Below are 25,419 nucleotides of genomic sequence, written 5' to 3'. Positions count from 1 at the left end.
GTTACCTCCTCCACATGAAGTAGTCTGCTGCCCATGTCTAAATTAGGGCTATATGATTCTGTTTATTCTGCGTCTTACAAAGTAACTTCAATGGATGGGTATGCACCACTCCTCAGTGACGTCTTGACAGGGATGCAGTACTATTCCAGGAAGCAAGGAGGAGGAGGGGCACACTAGACAAAGCCAAAGCGTGGGATCACCTGGCGGACTGTCTAAAAGAACCAGTTGTGGAACAAGAGTAACCTTAGCTTCTCCTTGAAGCAGAAAATGTGGAGCATCTTATACTTAGGACCTTCATAACATTGCCAAGTAGGAAGGCAGCTCTAGAAGAGGACCCATAGGCATCAGAGGGGATATGGGTGGAGGGAACATTTGTGTTGAATGGGCAGGCCTGGAGTGATTATTGTATCACATTGTCTATATTGCCAATTTTTATTTGCTCTTTGACTTCACCTTTAACTAGAGCAGTTGTCAATAAAATTGAAAGGAGCTTGTTAATCTATATAGGAGCAGAACATGGGTTAATTACTATGCTTTGCATGCTAATTCATCTATTAATTTATCTGAAAGAACAATACTGTAACATGATGTTCCATGGTGGAACGGGTTGGCCTAAATCCTGTGAACATCAAGTTACCACTAACCTGTAGATCTGAATGTTGTTTCAGGAATGATGTGGAACCCACCTATCTCCTTCCCCATCGACAATGACAAACATGTCCAAGAATGTGGTTGATACTGGCAGTGAACAGGCAGAAAGGTCTTTGGGATGTAAGAGAGGGTACACAAAAGAGAACCACATCCTGAGTGGCAATGCCATGAGCAAGGGTTAAAAGAGGCATTCAATCAATCAACCAAACAAGCTTTATTCATTCATTTAGTAAACCATCAAAGCATACACATAAAAAAAATGATTAAAATACATAAAAGAATACAAATAAACAAGTAATCAAACAAGATTTTCATACCACTTGACCAAACCAATAGGTACTTCCTACAATCACTTTTCATTTGGTGATTTAATATCACCGGATACAATGATCAAGCCCAAACATTTAAACACAAGAAAATACATATCTAGATAATTGATAAATTAAGCACCTAAATTAATGATCAAATCTGGGTATCAGCCATAGCCAAAGTATAATTTCATCTATACCATACATCCACCAAATATCTACTAACAGCACCTACAGCTACACTGGAGGTGTCACCTTTCAAAATCCTGAGTGCTATTTCATACTGCTCAACTCCAAGGTTTACACATACTGGACAAATACACTTGCTTTGAGAAAGAACATATGCAGGACAAAATATGTTTGTTGTATCAGAAGCTAAACTAAAAGCAGGTCACACTAGCCACTGAGCCATTTTTCCAGAGGTTCGTAAGGGACTTGAGTAGTAAGCAACCATACCGAAAACATACATAAAGGATCATGGCAAGTGGTAAAGAGAGGAAAGCCGAAATAGACAAGAAATAAGGAGTCAATTGAAACTCAAGGAACATTGGAAACATTAGCACCATACCTTTCACAAACGTATGCCCAATAGCAAGATTTCAAATTAATAACTTGGTATTTACTGATGCTACTGGGATTATCCCAGTAGCTCTGGAGCCCAAGCTTCTGTAGCCAAAAGGGAGACAAATTTCAGCCATGGGACTCTGGATGCATTTTGTCTGGCCAATAGGTCCCTGTATTCACTAAGTTCAGGCGTAGCCCACAGACGAACCCAGTATACCAATGGTTTTAGAGCTACCAAATCGGGAATTAGGTGTAAGCCTAGATCAAAGTAAATTGGGATACAGAGGGATACTGGATGGACACCCAAGTAAAAAGAGGCCTTCAATAATATCCCGAACCAGAGATGGATGGGAATGAGGGGGCGGTACAAGCCATGACAAGTCCTGTCTTACATATTGGAAGTAATCACTTAGCTTCAATGCATGCTCAATTCTATGTAAGGTTACATTGGTAAATACTTTACCAGGAGTGGTCAGCAGCATGATCAACATGAAGTTTCAAGAATCTCCGACATTACCTTTATTTATAATACAGACAAATTCCATAACTCCCTATAGTTTACACCCCCCACCTTGTCCATTGTTATTTTTGGATCTCATTTTTAAAAAAATAGGCTTGAAAGTGAACCAAGCTGTTTTTAGACTAGATTGATGCATTCTATCTTATCATAATGCATCTATTGGATGGTTAAGTGATATCGCCAGCAATCCAGTCATTAATGTTAGTTGTGTTATTTTCAGGGTGCATACAGATAATAAAGGATGTTGCTATAACAGCTACTACTGTTATATGGAATCAATGTAGTGTGAACCTCTCAATGGCTGCCAGGGCCAGCCTTTCTCAGTTGATATGTTTCCCTTCAAATTCAAGACCCAGAAGAGCTAGTTTGTGAACCCCATAGATGCACACAAGGCACATAGGAGAACAACTGTCTCACCCAATCAGGTTCAACTTTCAATTCAGAAATTTAGTTTGCAAACCAATTCACAAACCTAATGGTCCAGCTATACATATGTTTTGCCATAATTATTTCTTAATTTCCTCATAATCTACTGAACAGGTTTACACCAAACTGATCCCTGAAACAAAGTTGGATCAAATACTATACTCTGGTTAAGGCTTTGTGTTAATGATGATTTATTTTATTTTTTAATATATTTAAAGGTGCCCAGTTGTTGATAAAACCCCTCCCAAAAGAAGAAAAGGACTTTGAAACCTCCAACATTTATCTTGTTGGAGCTTCCATTAGACGTCTGCTGGTGGGAGCAGAGGCTGCGGGATTTGTGAAAGAATGCCATGACCACACCATGAGAGCTTTTACGTACTCCAGAAGGAATGAATTCAAAGGCTTTGCAGGTAAATGGCACCTAGTGTGCGGATACATGTTCCAAACATTGTTTTTATTGTTGCATCTATAAAGATGGTTGTCGTCCAGCTGCTTGGAAGCTTCCTCCTTGTGTGGTTCACTCATGTATTCTTAAATCGGAAACAGACTGTTTATTTACTTTTTCCTAGCATTCCATTAAATATTTTCATTCCATTCAAATTTCTATGTTGTTGACAAACCTGTAGGTTGTCCTAATAAAAGGGGGTTAACCGCTGTGCTTTCAATTCTCGTTTCTTTGATTTTGAGTTTTGAGACTTTGACATAGCGTGTGTGGACCCAAAGTCTTGATTACCAAGTGCTACGTTTATCATTCTAGTTTGAGAATAGACTAATATGTAGCTATTCAAATTAAAGTTCAGCACGTAGGTGCTCTTTTAAAGAGAAGGATTATGGCACTTTTCAGTACTTAAATTATCAAGTAACACTTCTGTAAGAAATTGGATTACTATTTGGGGTGGGTGACTACCCACCTCATGGTATAATCACTATCCGTATCAGGGTAAACCCCAAAGTCACTAAATTAACCTGAGCTCAGTCCCCTGGTAGATATGGAACAGAGTAAACAGGCACTGTGTTAAGTATTTATGCAGTACCAAAACAGTAATAAAGTCGAAATGCAAAACAATCAAAATGTCAAACCAAGTTAAAAAAATAGAGTAAAATCTAACACTCCGAATGACTCTAAAATCCAATAAGGGGAACCAAAGATATGATTTTTAAAGTTTTAAGTAGGAATAGCACCAAGAAGCTTAAAGTGCCAATGATTGTCAATGGTTGCAGCAGACTGGGACCTAGGCACTATTTGGCTCTGACCGTAATGGAGCATTGGTCAGAAACACAAACTAGGATCTCCGTGGCCAAAGATTTTACCTTCTGACTTTAGTCCTTTATGTCTCAATCCTCCACAGGACTACACTTCTAGAACCCAGCATGCCCTCAGGAGAGGCACTTGAAGACTCAAAGGGTATCAAAAGCCAAACAGCAGTGACTAGTCCAGTTCCCATTGCCACTGGTCAGGCATTTGCAGGAAAAGGCCTCTTGTAGCATGGTGTGTCCCTGTAGGTTCAACTATAGGGCAGTCATATGACACTAGAGTCCCCTTTTTTCGGGGGTACAGGAGAGAGCAGGTCCAGTCCTTTTCCACATTTATGTTATTATGTGAGTGCTAGTGGGTGGGGCATGGCTGATATCCATACCCAGGCTAATCCCGGGCCAACCATACCCACTTTGGGCATTTTCAAGAAGGCAGGTGTCTTCGGCCACAGTACACCTGGGCTATGAGGGCTGGGTCTATGTGTGGGGAGTGCACTGTGGTAATCCCAGTGTCCACCCACATCTAACAGCAAAATCCAGTTTTTGGTAGTCCTTTTCATCAAAATATCTTTATTCAGCCAAGGCCATAAAAGCAAGTCATCAACATAGAATATAAGAAATACACATTTCAGCAAAGCCATAAACTGCATCAGCTGGAAATAAAGTGCTCATGTGGGAATCATAGTGCATACGTATTGCAGTTATTAAAGTGCATATTGTTTCCTAAGATTAAAAGTTATTCTTATAAAATGCAGCAAAGCATAACAACTGTGTGGCGAACCTAGACACTTCAAAATCACAATCCCATCCTTCTAGTGCCTCAAATTTGTCTTTAGCAAAATGGGGCAAAAAAGGAAAGCCTCTGGGACTGGAATGAGGTGGAAAACAAAATAAAGTGTCTAGTGCTTTGCATAGAGATGTCACAGCAACACAGGAAGGGCATGTTGCCAATACCCTAGCACAGGGAAAAAAAATTAAAGTGCAGTGTGCATAACCTAAAAAGCGTAAGATGGTAACGCTGGGTAGGATTTATAGTCCATTCCAAGTACGGTCCATACTCCTTGTAGTTGACACAGAAGAATATTTAACTATCGATTCCTTGGGCTGGGCCTTCTCTAGACATGAATTTATACAATGGTCCAAGTAGCGTTGCTCGACCAGTTCTTTATGTTCAGGCCCGGTTATAACAGGGTTCTTATGTAGTTCTGAAAGTCCTATGATCTTGAACGTTTCACTCAAATATGAGAGCCATGGAATCTGGTTTACCATGTCAAGTGACAGGCAGTCAGTAATACACATTCTAACAAGGCCAGTCTCCGGGGTTCCCCAACATTTAATTCACAATAACAGTAGTGCAAGACCAATCAAGTCCTCCAGGTAAGGCAGTTCCAGTTCCTCATGACATATGAGTGGAGCAGGACCCCCGGAACTGGCAATAATCTGCACATAAAACAATTTTTTGCTGTTTGGAGGACCCCTGCCTTCCAATGGCTTCATAGCCCAGCACCAAATACCCCCACCAAAATGCATTTACTCCTATGTAAACTCAGCATTACTATGATTGGTTTATGCTTTAACATATGTGCAAACCAGAATATAGACTCAATTGAAGTGCTGCTTTTTTGAGGTTAGTAATGCAGTCCAGATAAAATAATTCCTAAAAAGAGTACCAAATTAATTAAAAGATTTTACGTTTGATAGATCAGAATCCCCCATTAGAAAACACTTGGACAAATTAGCTGTGTGGGCAGCAAGCACCGCATCGTCAATATATAGAAAAATCGGTAAAAGTTTGTGTCCCATGCGTGGTATATCCTTTCCATTTTCCACTAGGTATTTATAGATCCCACTGATATAGAGGAGGAAAAGGAAAGGAGCCAGGATGCATTCTTGACTAAACCCGGGTGGAGCTAATAGGAGGCGAACACTCGCCTGAGGGGTTGTAGCACACCCTTACATTGAGGTCCTGATGTAAGCGCCTAATTATAGTAAGAAGGTCTTTCTCGATCCCCATCCTGCCCAACTTGTCCCGTAGCTTGAAACGATTCACTAGTCAAAAGACACTTGATAAATCAATGAAGGCCTGTTGTAACAAGCCACTTTTGGCCTTGATGTATTTCCCTGCTGTGAGGTTGAGGCTTAGGCATTGTTTGACAGTGCCAATACCAGATCTAAATTTGTATTGGACTTCATAAAAATGCTGTTTTCCGCAGCCCAGTCTTCTAGGCGGGACAATAAAACTCACCCCAGAATCTTCACACTAGAATATAATAAAGAAATTGGCCTATAACACGACTGTTAAAATCTGTCCCCCCTTTTAAAATTAGGGATGATGATAGACGACCTCCAAGAGTCCAGGATTGGGACGGACACAGCTAACCTAAAAATATTTATTACTAAAGTGGCCTGCAAATTAGTTTCAGAAATATCAGCTGGCGCCCCATCCAGGCCATGAGCTTTCTCGCAAATTCATGTTTTCTGACTAGGCACACTTCATGTACTTTGATAGGTCATGGGAAATTGTAGGAATGCCAAAGATTTGGGCTGCAGTTTGAAACTCTATTAGCGAACAGACTTTCCGGAGAAAATATTTTTGTAAAGTGGGTCACCCATGTGTCAACTGTAATTATGTTTTCTATTTTGGGTATATTTAGCTCAGCAGAAAAAGGCTGGTTAACAACTTCTTAAAACTTGGAGCTGTCCCTGATCTTCCCTGCCGTTATGAGATCTTCCCAGGCCTTATGCCTAATCTCAGTTTTACCTTCTTAAAGAGTCAATTTATATAGACGTCTTGCTTCCTTAACATCAGATGCTACACAAAGGTTTTCAAGGTGACCAACAGCTGTTTATAGGCAAGCCGCGGTACAAGCCACATTGAACCACTGACATGGCAGAGGCTCATGGGTGGTGGCGGTGGTGGTGGGGGGGGCTACCAGAGGTTAGGTTGTCTGAGATAGACCTGCAAATGTTATAAAAACTGAGATTGTAATTTAGTGGGCCAGGACACCTTGGTTAAACAAATTATAATAGAACCCACAGTATCTTTCACAATATGTTTGTTAAAAGCAATTGGGACTACCTTATCTCATTTCACCTTCACCCCTTTATTCTTGGAAAACTCAGTGCCATTTTTACTTTTTGAGCTAGTGCGCTTACAATGAGAGTTTAATTTGATAATGAGTGGATTATGGTCAATTGCCCAATTACTAATCACATCAAAGTCTTAAAGAAGGGTAAGACGCTCAACTGATAAAAGGATATAATCAATGGTGCTCTCAGCACGATTTCCTCGAAAGCATTCTCCAGGCCACAAATATCGTTTGAGAAATTTAAGTTGTGCTTCAACATCAATGCATTTAGTTCCTCACCATAGACTGTGTTCTTGTAATAAGTAAGATTATCATTATTCCAATTGCTAAAACCCCACATTCGAATGTCAGAACATTGATAGAAACCAATGTCAAAATCTCCGACCCAGATTATGTAAACATTATGTTTTGCTTTTTGATAAACTTCCAACAGCAATTCATCCAATTGATCAATTACATCACTCATCAACTGATTAAAAATATTATAATAAAAATTGATCAGCTGTTGGGTTCAGTAGGAAAAGTTAGAAGAGTGACAAGGAAATGAGGGGAAGACCAACATTTCCAGATTTGAAAATACGTAATTTTGACAGAAAAGAAAATGACTGGTCTGCCTTTACCTCTTACCGCCTTAGCGGGCATTGCTGGCTGAAAAAAAGCACAATATTCATCAATGTGAAATCCTTCCGTCAACCATGTTTCTTGACAACATATAATCTCGAAGGAGTTGACAAAGCTAACCCAATCAGGATTTAACATTTTTGAGTGGGGTTCCGCGATATTCCTTGAAATGAGGCTGAGAGACTTCTGAGCAAGACTTGATGTTTGGGTTATGGGCAATACTATGTCAATCTTTGACTGCTGAAATCTGTGAGATGCATTGCTGAGAAGGGAGACCTGGGTAATAGGCAAGTTCTCTTTGTCCAAAAGTTGGGGTGCCTCTTGTTTGAAGACTTATAATCGTCTATCCCAGAAATTATGAGGTGTCAATCTAGGTCTTCCATGGAGGTCAGTGGCTCAAAAACATTGCTAGTTTGCATGGCACACGTAAGCCCATTGGAAATGTGGCATACATTAGTCCCTATATCATTCGCCCTTAATAGCACAGAAGACCTGTAGAAGTATCACAAGGGTAGCACCTCTATAGATCCCAGGGGTTGCCGTTGGCTGCCAAAGAAATTTAGAAGTGATTTTATCAGTGTAGGAGATCTAAAGTTTATAATCACACAGTCTCAATTTGTCTCCTTTCCATCCGGATCTATCTAGGGAGTTCTTGTGACCTTCAGATGACAGATCTGAAAGCCACCTAGCCTTGCTTTTGGGCCTTGGAGTTGTTTTAGTCTTCAAGCAAGAATAATCTTCAAATGCGGATGCAGATATAGTCGGAACGTCTTTCAGCACCAAAACATATGAAGTACATTCACAGGAACATGGGGGGTGGGGAGGGGGGGGAGAAGTTATTTTTTCCCCATAATGTTAGTAGCTTCCCTGTTAGCTCTGTCCTTGCCACTTTCTATTTGACCCCTCTGTGCTATAAGGTTCGGTCCCTTGTGATTAACCATAACTGTCTTTGGTTGAGTTGCCAATTCACTTGTTGAAAGATGGGGCCACCAGGTGCCATACTGGAAGAGCTGGGAGCATTAGATAACAGCACTAGACTTGGGTCTAGAACAGAAGGCGTCTTGTGGCGCCACAGTCGGCTGATAAGCAGCAAGGAGAGAGTCCAGTTTACTTAACTGAGCTTCAGTAACCCCTAGTCGAACATAGATGGGTTCAAGCTTACTCAGCAGAGATTCCTTAAGGTCGCTGCACAGGGATTTCATTGTGTTAAGGAGAGAGTCCCCTTCTACTATCCCCTTGTCGTTCTAAGATACAAGGTTTAACCTGCATGGCCTCTTTGACTTGCAGCAGCTCTCTTCCTTTTTCTCACCTGCCCTCTAATTATAGGGCCACTAGATTGAGGTATGGAAGCTTCACCCAATGCCAAAGCCGATGAAGAGATGCTGACAACTGCTAGCGCTGTGACTCCAAGACTTTGTTCTGTGGCAGAAGTTATAGTTTTAACACTAATATCGCAACTTTTAACTTCTGTCAATGCGGGTAGGGGACTTAGAAGTGCAATGGGAGGGGAGGAGAGTGATAGGCAACGCTCGGCAAGCTCAACCTCTTTAGAGATGACTCCAACTGCCCCTTTTGGAAACCCATTCACCGTAGAACCTGGGGCCCCAAGGGTATCGCCTATGTCTTGCTCTTTCCCCTCTTTCCCGTGTCACAGTTGAATCGCACAAAAAAAGAGACTTTTTTAGGTGACAGTACCTATAGGTGGATGTAAAGGGGGTGGCCCAGCCTCCACAGTCTCTGGAGAAGGCTTCTAAAGCTTACAGTTAGTGAGGAACACTCTATGCATCTTTTAGTTTTTCATAAACATCAACAGGTCTCACTTAGTTTGTTGCACTGCAATCTTTGGAATTCCTGGCTTGGTCTGTCTTCCTTGCAAAGGAGTAGAGACAATGAAATGAACAATCACCAACTTGACAGTGAGGCCTCAGTCTCCCACACAGTAGATTCAGAGATTACTAGGCCTCGTAGCCTTCTGCATACGGCTTCCTCTGGTGTGCCTAAAAAGTCTTAAAATACCATATCTATATTCACTGGGACCAACTGTAGAAGCAGCATTCAAAAACATAGCCACCTCAGAAGAGAATTTTTTTTATAGTGTATGCTGGTGGTTTGCAAAGCATAATTTTCCTAAAGGACAATATTTTCAACCATTATTCCATGGCTTCAATATCTATTGACTCCTTCCAGTACAGTTCAGGAGCTCACATCCAAAGTGTGGTCAGCCCAAGAAGTAAAGCTACATGAAGCCAGTTCTTGGGGTTGTGTTTAAGGGTGCCTGCATGCCAAGGAACTGTTGTTTCGTACTTATCTCCCAGAAGCCAGTTGGATAACCAAGTATCTCTCTTTTGGCACCCAACTGTTTTTTGTGAGTGATGAGCTCCAGTACTCAAGGCTTACACTTGGAAGTAATTGATGTGTTCGACATGTAGGGCCGATGACGAGGCTGGGGGTTGTGAGACCTCTAGCCTTGCGTTGACAGTCGGACCGGCTCACTCCAGGTGGTCCTACTGCCACATTACAACTCAGGCAGGTGGGACTGCCGTCCCCGCCAGGAATCCTTTTCATGGTGGGGACCCCACCATGGAAAGGCTGGCGGAAACACAGTCATGCTATGGCATGGGCAGTGGAGGGCCCGCTTGCTCAGCACCCTTGGAATGCGCACTGTCTGCTGTGCGACGCCGGTACGAAAGCAGAATCCTCCCCGTGGCTTTGGCGGTCCCGCCAAAGTCATGATAACCCCCTTAGACTCAGACAATGCATTAAATAACAAACTGATTGACAAGTGATACTATAATTACAATGAAAAACTGAATTTGATATATAGATAAGCAAATTATGATAGCTAAAACTACTATATACAAATGCTGGCCTTTATTTCAGAATAGTTCTCAAGTCCAGGTTGCTGGGCTGCAGGATGTGAAGGTTTGTGTCTAGCAGCACGCACTTCTAAGGTGAGGCAAGTTAAGCACAAAACTGGCCTCTAACAGTTGTGGATGAGGTGGGGTGGGATTACCGATTAAGAGCTAGAGGCTACACATGTGCATCCTTGGTAGTACTCATCTTGGCACTTGTTGAAGTGGGACGTTCAAGATTTTCATTTGACATGGGCACCCAAATGTCCTACAGTACCCCTTTGACCAAGATTCATGACTAGTTTCTTATGGAAATAGGAAATTAGGATCATGACTTGGAAAGTCAATATTTCTTTAGCCACAAGGGCCATAGACTTAAATCAAATGGTGAAGAGCCCAAAGCCTTTGTGTTTAGATGGGGATACTGCTTCCCTGAAGTACTGGACAGATTTGCGATGGTGCAGCTTCATCAAGCAGTCAAAGGTAGACCTGCAGTCAAACTCAGGGTGTCTCCAGCTCCATGACATCCAGTCACTTCTTGAGTAATTCTCGCCCGTTTGGTTCTGTGGTTCTTCTGGTTTCTGGCTGACTCACTCCACAAAAATCGTCACACATTCCATGCAGAACATCCAACAGCTGGGCCTTGTGCTAAGCCTCCTTTCCATATATTTCCTTTCTGGGCAATATAGGTTCTCCTTCTTTTTAGGAGACATCAGTGGGGTTCCTCCATATTCCAGAACTCCATGGGAAAACAGCAAGGTTTTAATCCTGGCAAAAGTCCTCCGTGTGCTGGTGCACTAAGCCTCTGTGAATTCCAAGCAAAGAACATGTTCTCTGGTCAAGAGACCAGTATTTATTCTATCTTGGTGACAATGACAGGTATCAAGAGCCAATCAAAGTATAGATGTTCTCTAGATTTCAAATTTATCTTCCTCCAGTCAAGAGGAAGTCTTTGATGTCCTCTTTCTGACCTTTTTCAACAGCAGCGTCAGGCATCCCAAGTCCTAATTTTTTTAAATACTGGATGACATACAGAACAATGCATGAGAGGGGGAAGGGCAGACTTCAGTGAAGTGGAAGGGAAACTCGTCTTGTAAAGAAGAGATGCTATGTACCTGACCAGACCGCTGCAGTTTTGGTCTGGGTGGAAGTGAACAAAGGAGACATATGTTGTCTTGTCCACAAAATACAAAGGCAAATTTAAAAAAAACAATTATCGTGTGACTATGTCCTAACTGAACATCTGCCTCTTTCTCTCCAATGTGGGGGAAGGATGCAAGTCGTCAGGAATTGGACATATTTTTACTAAGGTGAGACTGGAAGATCCTCTCTCCTCCAGGTAAAAAAGAACTTTACCCCTGACTCTATAATCAGCTACTAAAGACTGCCATGCCTCATGGGTAGGACTCCAGTAGGTGTCAGCATGAGAGCAAAGAACCGTACTTTTGTCCTTTGGTCTTTGACACCCTTTAAAAGCTTTAAACGATTAATTAGTTAATCATTTATGCTTAATGACACACCCAGTGAAACCTGAGGCAGTTAAGGGGTACTTTGAAAGTGTGCTTTAACATTCAACCACAAATCATTCTCCTCAGCAGGAACTTAATTTAGTCTTTGTCTCTTTTAATTCACTAATATTTTGAACCTTCGGTGCTTTCTGACATTGACATCTTGATATGAAACACTGCCTCTTATACCACGTTTTCTACAGCAAGAACCTTTCAAGTTTTTATTAGAAACCTGGAAATAAGACCACATTCTTCCCCGGTTAGGGGAACTCTACATAACCGGGATGTTTCTAGGGCTTTTAGATTCTTCTTGGAAAGGTTGATTACTTAAAGGAAGTGAAATCATCTTTTTATCATTAATGAAGATGTTTTCTAATGCAACAAAGCAGCTAAGCACCACTTTTCAGGTATGTAGCACCATGCATCTCGAAAGCGTACCACAGGAGAGGGGTTCAAGCTCTTCTAAGACGTCAAACTCCTTTCACTAGATTTGAGGCAGTACTACTGACTTTCCAATTATATTTATCCACCACAGAGTACAGCCACTTGTAGGACAGCTGCATGAGCGACCCACATGCCTTTTTAAGCATCATCTGATAATGGCTTGGGCAGGACAGATTTGCATAATAAGTTTTCAGGCCATGAAACCTGCACTGGCATGTGATATTTGGTACTCCATTAATTTATGAGGCTGTGGTGTCATATTCCCAACCACTTGGGAAAGAGGGAGAGAGATCAACAAAGTGAATACATATTACTTTGATGGTGATTTTGGTAGTTTGAATCCTTGTTCCCCCATCCTTTCTTCATCCACCCAGCCATCACTACATAAGCATATCACATGCATGGCAAAAGAAACTGCAGCCAACTGGGCAAGCAAGTTGGAGAGGGGGGCGAGGCATGCACATGAGGAAAGGTTGCTGGGGCTCTGGTCCTCCACAAGACACTTAAATGGTAGTATTTGTGAGGAAGCTTTTTTTACCTTTTTTTGCCTGTGGTGAAGGCTTCCCATTCAACTGTGAGGGAGGAATAGCATGAACTATCAGGGCTGGAATTATTGTGTAACAGATTATTCCTATTCTCACTCTTATACCAAAGAAAATGTGTGTAATACTTCCCTGGTATGGCTAGCATCTCCTATGAGTAGACGAATGCCGAGGCTTCTTGGAATTCTCCTAGAGAAATGTACCTGAATGGTCTGTATCTTTGGGTGGAGAAGAGTTGAAGTTGGTTGATGGTTTGCGGCTTGGATTAGACAGTTAACATTTGACCAAAGAACAGTCTGACCAGAATTATGGACCCAACTTTAGATCCTCTAAGTCTGCACTCGAATTGAAGATTAAATCTAAAGTGCTTTAGTTAGGTGTCGTGATTTCTGTCAAAGAGCAAGTAGAGAAGGGGTCATGAAGATATTCATTCAAGTTAAGACCGGTTCAGACTCTCTGTAAACAGTAAACCTAACACTACATCACCCCTACATTAGCCATAGAATCACCTGATTCAGACAAGGAAATTACTGGAAACTCTATAAAACTGGGTAACAGCATTTGAAAAAACTAGATCATGAGTAGGAACTTCCAAGAGCAGGAATCCACCTATTCGTAAACAGTGGTAGAGTACATACTTTAGCACTCTGCATGCATGTTTCCTTGGCTGGCAACTATTCCTAGTTGTATTGGCTCTCCGTTCAGACTTAGTTCTGTCCACTTGACCTTGCATACCCACATGTTTGTTGTTTTTTTCCATTCTTGGTTCCCTTTTTGAGTTAGTCTTTACCCTATCAGTTCTTTGGGCTTCTGTTCTTGTTTTTTAAATGTTGTTTGTCTTACCATCTGTCTGCTGTGGTTCAGGAGTCTCCTGCCTCCAGACATCATGGGGTCACTGCAAACATCTGGTCTTATTTCAAGTATTGGGTTTCAGTGCTGTCTCTTCTACCCTGGATCAGGGCAAGGCACTTGTTCCTAGTGTGGTAATTGCTGCCTTTTCCCTGATGCTGCCAGCTTGCATGGGTTTGGGTGAGTATAGCAACTGCAACCATCATACATTCCTGGAATCTCAGCACATCAGTGCCATCGAAGCTAGGCTTGTATGCAATTATTGCAGGGGCTCCAATGCTGGGGAGGTGGTGTTTTATATTTTTCTTAAAGGTGCTAACTTGATTCTGTGCCACTTCTGCAGCTTACTACAGATCTCTGTTAACCTCTTAGTTTTAGAATTTCAGATCTTCGGGATTTACAATACTTTGTCTCATGAAACAAGTACTGAATGAAAAGCTGTTTTAGAGCAGCCTCCACTTACATTGTTTTGCAGTTTAAGCCTTACAGTAGTGCATTGACTTTTGAAAGTTGGTCGTAGATATGCATACTTGAGCATAATAAACGAATGCATTTGTTTAATGCTTTAATTTATTTTATTGTTCTTTGATAGTTTGTTTCTTTATTATTCTTTTATCATCCAAACAATACCTAACTGGTTGTAGGTACTGATGGTAACTTATTTTCCTGTTTATCCCCTCCCTGCAGAAGACAATGATGACTTTCTTACTATGACCGAATGCCAGTACATTATTAAACGTGAATTAGAAAATCTTCGAGCAAAAGATGAGCAAGCTGTTCCTGGCCATGCGAAGAGCAAACTTTATCCTGGGAAATCTATATGTAAGTATATGTCTTAACAGTGTCCTAAAATAATTTTAGGAACCTCGCTGAAGCATTCAAGTACTTTAGTGTAGATTGCATTCCAAACATAAAAATATATATTTGGTTTCTTGCCAAAAGCTTCTTGCAGGAGTTGTATGTAATTAATGTAGTTGCCTAATTTGATGGAGAGCAGAGAGTGTATGAGGTGGACTAGGGCAGTTCCTGTAGAGTGAGAAACAAGATAGAACCTCCAGGAACTCAGAGCTCTTTTGTTGTAGTGCAAGAAGAACATGCTAAGAAGTCACCCACAGCAGAGATTAAGTAAACTTTTCAGAACATGTAATAAGTCAGTCATGAAACTAAATGCTAGACTTATCACATCCACAACTTTCGAGAATTGTTCAAAGCTATACCTTGGGAAATCGATTCCCCTGAAGCTGTTTCCTGAATGATTTGTTTTCTTTGGCTGCGTGGAGGTGGTCAGGAAGAAGGCTTCACCTAAAGGGGGCCAAGGCAAATAAGGGTCTAAACCCCAGAAAGACGTGGCATTTCTGTGAACATGTATAAAGCAACCCCCGGAGAATGGCAGTGTTTTTCACTACAGAACATTCATTATTAATATTTGTGAGGACAGAATATCTCCCTTTTTGAGCATGATTTTGCAGTATTTGTTTTTTGATGGAGAAATATCTGTTTTCTTACACCAAAGTTAATGACTATGTGAGCTTCTTTATATTAGAAAAAATGCCAATTTGGGATTTTTCTGTTAAGTGAAACTTTTCTTGGTTGAACACATTCATAAGATCCTATTTCACAAGTAAAAGGGAAATAAGAGAACACTGCCCAGAAAGGGCACTTACACTGTTTTCATAGTCAATCTTCTGTACAGTCACACCATAGGAGAGTTTACAATTTGAGTGCTAAAGGAGGAATCTGGCTTAGGGCAAAACTAAGAGTTCCTTTGGGAGCACTTCAGGTCTACTTGTGCTAAACTTCTGAGTCGTAGCCCAAAAAGAGTCAAGATTGAACACTCCACTTCACCACCTTGGTGGAACATGCTGTGATACCACAAAGGCCCCAGAGGATGCAAGTGGCATTGTTAATATTATGACTGTTTTTGTTGGATATCAAACATATCACTATCACAAAGTACTTGTTAGTGCCATTTTTTATGTTAAGGATTAGTTTATAACCTAGGTTTTCATTAATGTCAATGACTTTGAAGGTGAGACATGCAACACAGCTAGCTTCAGCATTGAGATAAGAGGTTTTGACATAGAAGTAAATTTCAATCTAAAGGACACTAAAAAAAGAGAAACAATGTTATGAGCTCTGGCTGACACAAGACCCTCCTCTGATCTTTCAGGATTTGATTCCTGACACTGGCTTGTGAGCAATCCATGTTACCAAAACTAGTTTTAATTGAGCCTGTACGTCAGGCTAAGAAAGCACTCATGGGACAACAATGTGTCATTTAATTTTTAGCACCAAATATTAATTGTCACTCCAAAATGGAAAGTACTCTTGAGGCGAAGAAACAGGCATTGAACTCTGGAAGCTTAGAACTCCCTCCATGCAAAACTACATAAATATCCCCCAAGATTCCACAGTATGTGCTTGGAATATGAGTGGAAGCTCTTTAACATTACTTGAGTTCATTACTCCAGAACTTCAATGTTAAATGTTGATAAATGTATGAACAGAACAAAGCGTTTCCCCAACAGGATCACTAGTGAGATCAGGAGTAGTGGGTGCTTTGAGACTGGAAATAGGCACTCCTTCACAAAATGTACTTAAAAGTCCGTAATATACATAGGAGCCTCTAGGCTCTCAGTGACAGTCCATGGGCACTGAACAAGTGGTTCAGGACAGCTTGTAATGTGGAACTTTGTCTCTGTATAGTACATGTTGTCCACTGAGGTATATGGAAGAAAAAGGCTTCTCTTGTGATTTTTTAATTAACTTTTGTTGCGTTTTATGTTATGTACAGTACACTGTAATCCGTATCATTGTTTGGCATCCCCAGTCCACCCTCCCCAGTTCTGCCCACCCTGGAGTGTCCTTTTAAGGGCTTCTCTTGGTTAACACCTACTGGTCCTTTTTGGGTTTTAGTACCTGTTCCCTGTTTCCTGCCCATGATTGTTTTCTAGCAAGCTTGCTTCATGTCATCATCCCGTGTAATGATTCACAAACACTGCCTTACTCAAGGCTGGGGACAAGTACTGGGCCTGGAACCAGAGAGTACCAGGAGTGTGTCCTGATGGAAACATAGCCTTCTTGAAGACTCCTTCACAGCTCCCGCCACCAAGTAGAACTCTTTTTGTATTTCCTTAATAATTACATCAACAAGAAGGCTCAGTAAATAAAATGGTCGCTGTTGACATCAGGTGGATTCAGGAAATCATGATCTCAATCCCAGCAGTCTTAACTCAGCATTTTAGACACCAAGGTCAATTGATGAAGTGCACTTACATTCGGTGATAGAAGTACTTCTTTTGTACAGCACGTATATACAGTACAAATTCTGCAATACAAATTGCATTTGAAGAAAAATATAAGAACTATTCTCTAGTCTGGAACAAATGCTCTGAGCCGCCAGGTGATTAATCTGACAATGATATTGTAGTGGCGTCTGGGAGTATACATGGTTGGGAAGGAATAGAGAGCTCTGCTAGCGATTTATTGTTGCTGCTTTTGGAAGATAAGCATCAAGGAATTAACGGATGGCCATGTAGTTGTTCCTGCATCATTCTAAGACATTGATGATCTGCCCAAGATATTGATCATTTTGATTAATTGGTTAATGGCAGCTACATTCCTATGTATTTATTAAAGGAATGTTTTCATTGGTATTTTAATAATTTACTTTTAGTGCGAAGACTTCAGACCAGCGGCATTGTGATACAGTTTTTTCCTCTCCATGACCAAGAAGAGTTGAAGCGTCTTACTAGTAACTGGTATGCAAGAGTCCGGATCGGCTACCAGCCACTCGGTATGTTCTTATGTTTCAGAAAAATATAATTTAATTTTTTCTTTGTTATCTGCATGGGCATTACCACCACTGGCAAAACCAAAATTATAGACCTCTGAAACCCAATGGCTATATTCATAAACCTTTATTTATTTTCTGTTTTTTTCAGTGTGAGATTTCCTTGGTAACAATACTTTTCCCATAATACTACACTCTTTGCTTAGGCCTCATCAGCTGTTTATTAAGTTTGTTTCATCAAGGACCAATCTACTAGCAAAATCAGTAGGTGTGTTCTTGTTTCCAATTTCTCCAGGGAGTGACTTCTGTGTCTGTTGAACATGATTGATGGATGTCTGTTTTTGACTTGCAATATGGATTTAGGTGATGCTGCTTTAGGAATGTGACCTTTTTCTAAAGTTTTTATCTTCGAATTCAAAAATCATTTTTTCCCCACTAAAATTTGCAAGCCCGGACCTTTTGCTTTGTAAGGCAATGCCAGTACGACCACCGACCTTTTCTGGTGCACATCACAGAGGTTTATTTTTCCTGTTTATTTGCTCTACGTATCATCAAATATGATCGCTAGCACCTGAGCTTCAGTGCTCTCAGAGGCTGTCAGTTGCATCAAGCTGATAAGCAATACATTAAAAGTAGTATGCATGACTTTCAGAAATGCCTACCTTTGAATGAGAAGTTTGGGCCTGTTTAGAATTTGGCAGAGAGGATACTTGGTCAAAACGTGGTAGATATCCACTCCGCTGCATTTCAAGTTCCAAAGGCTATAATGCACTTGTAATATGGAGGATGGAGTATCCCATCCGCCAAAATCTAAATATTGCCCTTCATGTTTAACGTGACACTGCCTTTGCAGAGCAAGAACCATTAATATAACAAGCATTTGCAATGCACTGGGGTCTCGCATTTGTCCGAGTTACAGCTATTACCAGTTGTAAACTCTCATCCGAATTTTTCTTGCCACGTTAAAAGAAAAAAACAGCACGATTGCGCTGCTACAGTTCACTCGTAATGAAACTTATCGGCAAAAGTGCAATTATGTACGTAACCAGCAAAAGTGCAATTAACTGTGTAAGAGGGTCGATATTATGCAAAGTGCTCAACTTCTGCCCAGCGAGATTGCGCTGTGAAAATAGAGAAAAAGTAGTCCGCAAACCTGACGGGAAACAGCGAGCCTCGCATGTTTTCTGTACTTGGTCGCTGCGCTCGAGGAGGGCTAACCACCGGAAAAGGCATGACGTGTGCATGCCTTCCACTAATGAAAGCAAGCAGATTCTAACAGGCAAGCCCACAAACCAATAAAAGACATTGACATGACGTGGACGGGGCTCCGAGCCCTTTTCTAATTCCTAAAGTGTCTCGCTAGCGATACGCATGCAATGCAGGCTCGACCCTAAAAATGTGGGTGAAGCTGATAATGGGGATGGGTATTTTCTACTCTCCTAGTAAAGGACAGTGATTGTAATAAAGTTTGGAAAAGGTGTCCAGCCAACAGAGGTCGAGCTGAAAGCGTTACTGCAAAGACAAAATAGAAGTTGACCTCTATAGAATGTTAAGAGCTCTTAAGCCAGAGCACGTTCATTTCTCCTACTTTGTTTCCAGAAGGTTGAAATTGTGTATTTTGTGTTTGAGAGGCAGCATCAGGTCCCAGATCTGGAACAATGATGGTCAAGTGTATAGTAAAAGCCCTAGAAAACCCTCAGTAGATGGAAGAATAAATGAATGGATGTATAGACATAGATAGGGTGGTATCTGTGGTTACTATTCCCCTTTTAGTCTAAGACCTCCATAACTAAGCTGGATTGATTCAAATGTTCACGTAGCTCACGTCTTAGACACCTCAGAGCCAGAAAACTGGGAAAGAGTTTTGAGGGAGCCTTTGGGGTGTCACTACATACCCAAATGTAGTTAGAGCATGTAGCTGACTCTTTGGGTTTGCATACTGTTGCTGTTTCTATTTTAGTTTCCTATACAACAACTGTTGAAAGGGAGTGAGATCGGAAGGTGCTAAAGAAAGAATTTGCCCTTCCTTCCCTGTTCTAAGTGAGGATATTATCATGTTGGGCATACACCATGTGCTGAGCCCGCATGGGGCAAGCATCACAGAGAAGCGATTAGCCCTCTGTGTAAGCTAATAATATTGTGATTGCTTAATGTTGGAACTCTTTAAGAATGTTCATCATTCTTATATTTAGGTTTTAAATGGAGAGATTGTGAATGGGCCAGATTCACCTCTAAATGTCAAGGAGGTCAAGCCTGCTCAAGGAACAAAGTTTTCTTGATAGAACCTTCAATGCTTGTCCTTTCTGCTCCCCAACCCATAGAGTGTACTCATTTTTTGTCAGTTTCATTTGGCCATAAATGTTATCTTATTATATCTCAGGTGTATCAATGACTCCTTCCACATTTAGAGTGTGGGACTTTTTTTTATCTCAGGTGACAAGTAGATACCATTCTCATTCATGGGACCAGGTGTAAGAATCGGTGCGGTCTTGTGGTGGAAATTTGTGAAACCATTTAGTGTCTTCCCTACAATTCACCATCATTGTGGGCACCTATCCTAAGATCCTGTGCCCAAAAGTGCTTTCTGAGTGGACGCACATGATTTCTTGATTCATTAAATTAGAATCTATAGACGTTTTAGCCCACGGGTGAAACTTACAACTGTTGTAAATCTTCAGGTATGCGCAATTTCCCATAGTCATTTGATAGGCCCATGGATGGAAGTGTGTTCTTGGAGAAAGGGAAGATTGGGTGGCAATTATGAAGGTAGTGAACAAAACAAGTTTGAAGCTCTATGAGTAAACCTAAAGCTTCTGAGTAGCCTTTCCCACCCAATTTGTGCCCCTATAGTTAGTGCTAAAGAGACTGATGCAGCAAGTGGACCCAACAAAGCCACAAGATCGCCATGAGTTTTCCTGGCTCCGAGTTGGCTTTATTCTTGGGACTGTTTCCATCTGGGTGAATAGGTGGAGGGATTAAGATCTGCCTCAAGAGCAGACTGAGGTTGAACCAAAGGGGCAACTCATCAGAATCTGTAAGAGTGTCTCCTGGCCAGATAAAGCAATAGCTTATTGCGCCCACCAGGATCAGATAGTGATGTCATGGAGGTTAAACTGGGCTGCACCAGACGATAAAGTGATAGGCATAAGTAAGTGCCAGGAAAGACCTGTGGCGATTTTGAGCTCTGGGTGGAACCAGCACCTATGAATGTTCTCTTCAAGACTGGAGCCGGTTGTGGCAAAAGAGGTGGAGGGAATCAGCGTCACAAGGAGATGCAGAGGAGCATCCGGGCGGGTTCTAGTCTGTGCTCCACACAAAGTGACGATTGGAGGCCACAACAGCCACTGTTCAGAGAAGATATGCCACTGAATGGCTAGAGATTAAAACAGGTGAAGAACCCAAGGAATTTTTTGCCCAGAAATCGCCAGCCCCGTGAGCAACGTGCAAGGCAGAACAGCAGAGAGAAGAAGAGAAGAAGCACCATTGATGCACGGTGAGCCGCTTATATTGAAAGCACTAACAGATATGCAAGGCACTATGCAGTGCAGAGAAGCCAGGATGTTCTCTAGAACCCTGGATTCTCATGTGAGCTGTATCTCCAAGGTGGAAAAAGACGGGGGTAGGGTTGGACCGGAGAGTAGAACCAGAATGTGATTGAGACTAAGCAGCAGGAAGATGAGGCGAGATCCCAGCAGAATCACCAATTTGAAACTGCAGAGTTGGAAGACTAGAAAATGAGACACCCGCAGCAAAAATCATGATTCTATCAGATAAATCCTCCCATACCATGCTGGGAGGCTTAAGCTATCCTATATTTTCTTCTTTTACTTCAATTGACATTCACCTGAATGAAGTTTGTTTACCAGTGAATGCATTCTTGTTGATTCTTCCTCTAATTCCTCCCCTCTATTTGACTATGGGTGTTGGGTTAAGTTTTCATTGTCATCAGATTTGAGTGCTTTAAAACTAGTTCCCTACTAAAGAAAGCAAAGGGTGAAAAATATTGTAATATACACAGTTGTTCCCAGTATACTACTTGTATTGGATGTTTCAGTGATCTAACCTATTAAGGCTGTCTTTAGTATTCTAACAATAAATCAGTTTAAACATAAAAAGGCTGATATGAGAGTGCACATTTGGTGCAAAAACACCCATGTATTTTATAGGGATTTAATGGAAAGGATTATTGAACCTCAAAGTTTAGTTTCCAGGTGGAGAAAAAAATTAAAATGTTTCGCTTTGCGCATCTGAGGATTTTTTGAGTACTGAAGAAGTAGTACACTTTCAAAACCCATGACCTAACATTTGTAAAGACGTTTCCTCTCTGAATACCTGGAAGATCTTATCATTTAGTTACTGTTTGTATCTGATGTCTCTAGGTAGTAGCAGACTTATCCCCACAAGTCATGCAATAGTTTGCTTAGCTAAAACATATTAGCAATCATTAATATGCCCCATATATGAATATTTTCTCATTTTGAGATGATGTTCTTTGGCATTATCAAATGTTGCAAAAACTGTAGGAGAAGACCTGTTTCCACCCTGTCCTTAGTTGAGTCTTAGTGCTCCTTCTCTGCCTTTATAATAACAGCCTACCTTTTGTTTGTTTTTACACACCCCATATCATTACTTCCTATTTGACTAGTCAGTCCTGTCTAAGGATAAAACATAAGGGAGTCTCATGAGGAGTACATTCCTTGCCAGTGAGTCTTTGTTGAGGTCCATAAAATCCTTCTCTGTACATTATGGTACTGAAAATCCCTGGCTTTCGGATAGAAATAATCACTTTTCTTGCCTTTTTCTTCCTAATCTACAGATGACATCCGCAGATATTTTGGGGAAACGATCAGCATATACTTTGGTTTCCTGGAGTACTTCACTTTTGCCTTGATCCCAATGGCCATCATCGGAATTCCTTACTACATCTTGGCCTTTGAGGACTACGACAAGTATGTCTTGTTCGCCTCATTCAACCTGCTTTGGTCTACGGTTATCCTGGAGGTCTGGAAGCGCATCTGTTCCGTCACGGCATACCGCTGGGGCACGCTGATGATGAAGCGTCAGTTTGAGGAGCCCAGGCCTGGATTCCATGGAGTGCTCGGCACCAATCCTGTCACTGGAAGAAAAGAACCCGTCTACTCAAGTCTAAAAAGGCAGTTGCGGATTTACCTGGTGTCTGTTCCGTTTGTAATAGTCTGCCTTTACTTGTCGCTGTATGTGATGAAGATCTACTTTGATTGGGAGGACATGGCGATGGCCTTTCATGAGGAACACCAGTCTCAGTTCAGTGGTGCTATGTTGTTTGTTCCAAGTATCCTTTATGCCATTGTGATTGAGATCATGAACCGCATCTATCGTTATGTGGCCGAGTGTCTAACATCATGGGGTAAGACCTGTTCTTTAACAATTTCTAATGTTTTTATGTCTAATGTTTAATGTTATAAAATGTTGAGCTTTGATTTGGATTAGTACTTCTGCAGGGAAGGTAGCCTGAAGAAGGAAGCCATGAGGCTTGCTCACTTTCTGGCAGGAGCTCATTCAGAAAGAATTAGAAGCTGCCTTGTTAGTGATACAAAGGGAAGGTTTCATCCCCCCTTGTCCTTATGCATCAAATCTGACCTTTTCATGAACAATGTAGCTTTCATTGCTATCCTATCTGTTTGAGACCCTTTAATTACTGTAGGCCTGGGGGTTCAACATAGTTCTGAGTACAACGGATCTATGCTTTGAAGTTTATTTTATTCAAGTGACAGTTAATTAAAGCCTTTGCACTAAAGTACATTCATTTACACTTGTAAAAATAAGAACTTTTAAAAGAGAAAAGTAATTGTGCAAAATATCAGTGTACAGTGCAAACAAGAGCAATTGTGCAAAATAGTGTTGATTAAAAAGTGCCTAGTGCTTCAGGTTTGTCCATATGAAGGTAAAGTGGCATCTGCCTGAATCTTGTCCAGGTTTTTGGTAAAAAGGCAATGCTGTCCCGATTGTGAGCAGGCAAGGTTGTTATGTTCTTGTGCTCTCATGCGTTAGCCACAGCCTTTTTATGCACTGCTCACAGTCACGATGTAGTGGCTGGGCTAGCGTGGACTTATGCTGGGAACTTATTTTGGGGGTAGCGTGTCAATTATTATTATAAATATAAACAGAAACAATAGTACTGGACAGAACAAATTTGAAGTGTCTGGTCTGCCGGGTCTATCCAGGTTGTAAGAAAGCAGCATCTGTCTGAGTCTTTTCAGTTTTTGAGAGAGTGGCAGTGCAATCCAAATTTTTTACAAGCGGGACATTGTGCTCGCATGCTTCGTCATGTTAGGCACTAAGGGCCTGATTTAGAGCTAGGCAGATGGGGTTACTACATCACAAACGTGACGGATATCCCAACCGCATATTATGATTCCATTATATCCTATAGATATCGTAATACAGCGGACGGTATATCTGTCACGTTTGTGACAGAGTAACATGTCTACCAAACTCTAAATCAGGCCCTATGTTTTTATGTGCTACTTGCGGTCGCGGTAAGGTAGTGGGGCTACCATAGACTGGTACAAAAACGTGTTCAAAGAACATGGTTCTCCCCAGATGTTGTGCCGTCAGTCAACTGATTTTCTGGTCTAGTCTCCTCAAGTATCTTGTCAGACTACAGTTGAGCTGTATATCTGAGGAGTTGAAACAAGCTAGAATTGCAGGCCTTCAGCAGCATATCCCCCTCTGTTTCCATAGAGGTCTTTAAATGGTTATTTGGTCATTTATATTTGCTTCCCAAATGCAGATTTGGTACATCATGGTCTCTGAAGCTTTTCTGAAAAGTCATCAAACCTCTTTTCTGCCAGTTTGTTTCCAGGGTGGTAGGTGTAGGAGTGATGGTAAACAGTCCAAACTGTATTTCAGAAACAATGTTTTGATCTGGGCTTTGATGGCAGTGCCCAGATATGGTTGAGGGGCTAACTTGACATAGGACGCCATTATGAGCCAAGCATGCCGTATCAGTGCAAATAACTCCTTGTCTGCCAGCAGTGAGTGTCTCTTGACTCTTTTATTTACATTGGCCCTGAGTAGGGAGTAGTTGGAGGTTGTCTCCCATTCTTCAGATAGTCAAAGGGTTGTTACAGAGCTGGTGAGATAATCTCTGGCCAGAAAGTGATTTCTGCTACAAATTTCATCCCAGAGATGCGAGATCTATGCTTGATTTTTAGATACCTACATAATAGTTTTACAGGTATGCATTAAAATTCAAAAGTAGCAATTTTGAAACTCAGAGATCACCCTGAATATCTGGCATGGAATGGATCTGGCATCCTGTACCAATATTGGACACAATTGGTCTAGAGAAATAATTTGCATATATTGATATTTATATAGCACAGACCAAATTGTTTTACTTTAATTTGTTTTCAGTCAATTTGTTTTCCTACCAATAGTTGAATAGTAAAACACAGAATACAGATAGATGTTGATGAGGATGGCACTGTGCATGTGTAAGTTAAAGTAAGTGAGGGACCCATACATCCTAGTCTGCTTGATTCTGGTTATTGATGTACCTTCTTTAGTTTAATTTCTTTTTCCACCAACCAGTGCGCTCCCAAAGCTATTTCACAGCTGCATAACACCTGTTTTTGTTTCAAGGCCTCAAGTCATTGGCTTTGTCTTATTTCTGTTTTGTTGACCTTAGCACGCTCATCTTAACAGACTATTAGAGGAATATATAATCTGTGTCCTCACAGGGTTATTTTGGCACCTGAAAGGATAACTTTTCTTTAATTCTTACAAAGTCTAAGAAAAAAAGTATATTTCAGACTGAACTGCTGCAGGGCCTCGGTCATATGTTTATTTATTTTATTATGCATTTTTTATGATGATTTATTAAGTGCTTCATGGTGTCGTTTGGGCTACTTCAGGCCACAGTGATTTTGTTTTTCTCTCTTTGATTCCACCAAATGTTTTTGAAATAAGATTAGTTTACTCCATCCATGCATGAATATGTCCAGGCTTCAGGGG

The 25,419-nt window shown here is 41.1% G+C and overlaps 1 protein-coding gene across 2 annotated transcripts in view; it reads left to right on the top strand.

Annotated features, from left to right (window-relative positions):
• The window catches only part of ANO10 (anoctamin 10), a 515,470-nt gene that overhangs the window by 37,925 nt on the left and 452,126 nt on the right, over window positions 1-25,419 (top strand). For both annotated transcript variants that reach the window (XM_069211970.1, XM_069211969.1), the window contains exons 3-6: window positions 2,688-2,879; window positions 14,316-14,450; window positions 17,305-17,424; window positions 22,238-22,807. In XM_069211970.1, the coding sequence (XP_069068071.1) occupies window positions 2,688-2,879; window positions 14,316-14,450; window positions 17,305-17,424; window positions 22,238-22,807 (1,017 nt within the window). The remainder of the gene's footprint in view (window positions 1-2,687; window positions 2,880-14,315; window positions 14,451-17,304; window positions 17,425-22,237; window positions 22,808-25,419) is intronic.

This window comes from Pleurodeles waltl, chromosome 10, assembly GCF_031143425.1.
Source record: "Pleurodeles waltl isolate 20211129_DDA chromosome 10, aPleWal1.hap1.20221129, whole genome shotgun sequence".
NCBI classification, from domain to species: domain Eukaryota; kingdom Metazoa; phylum Chordata; class Amphibia; order Caudata; family Salamandridae; genus Pleurodeles; species Pleurodeles waltl.
This window is presented reverse-complemented; position numbering and strand designations above follow the sequence as displayed.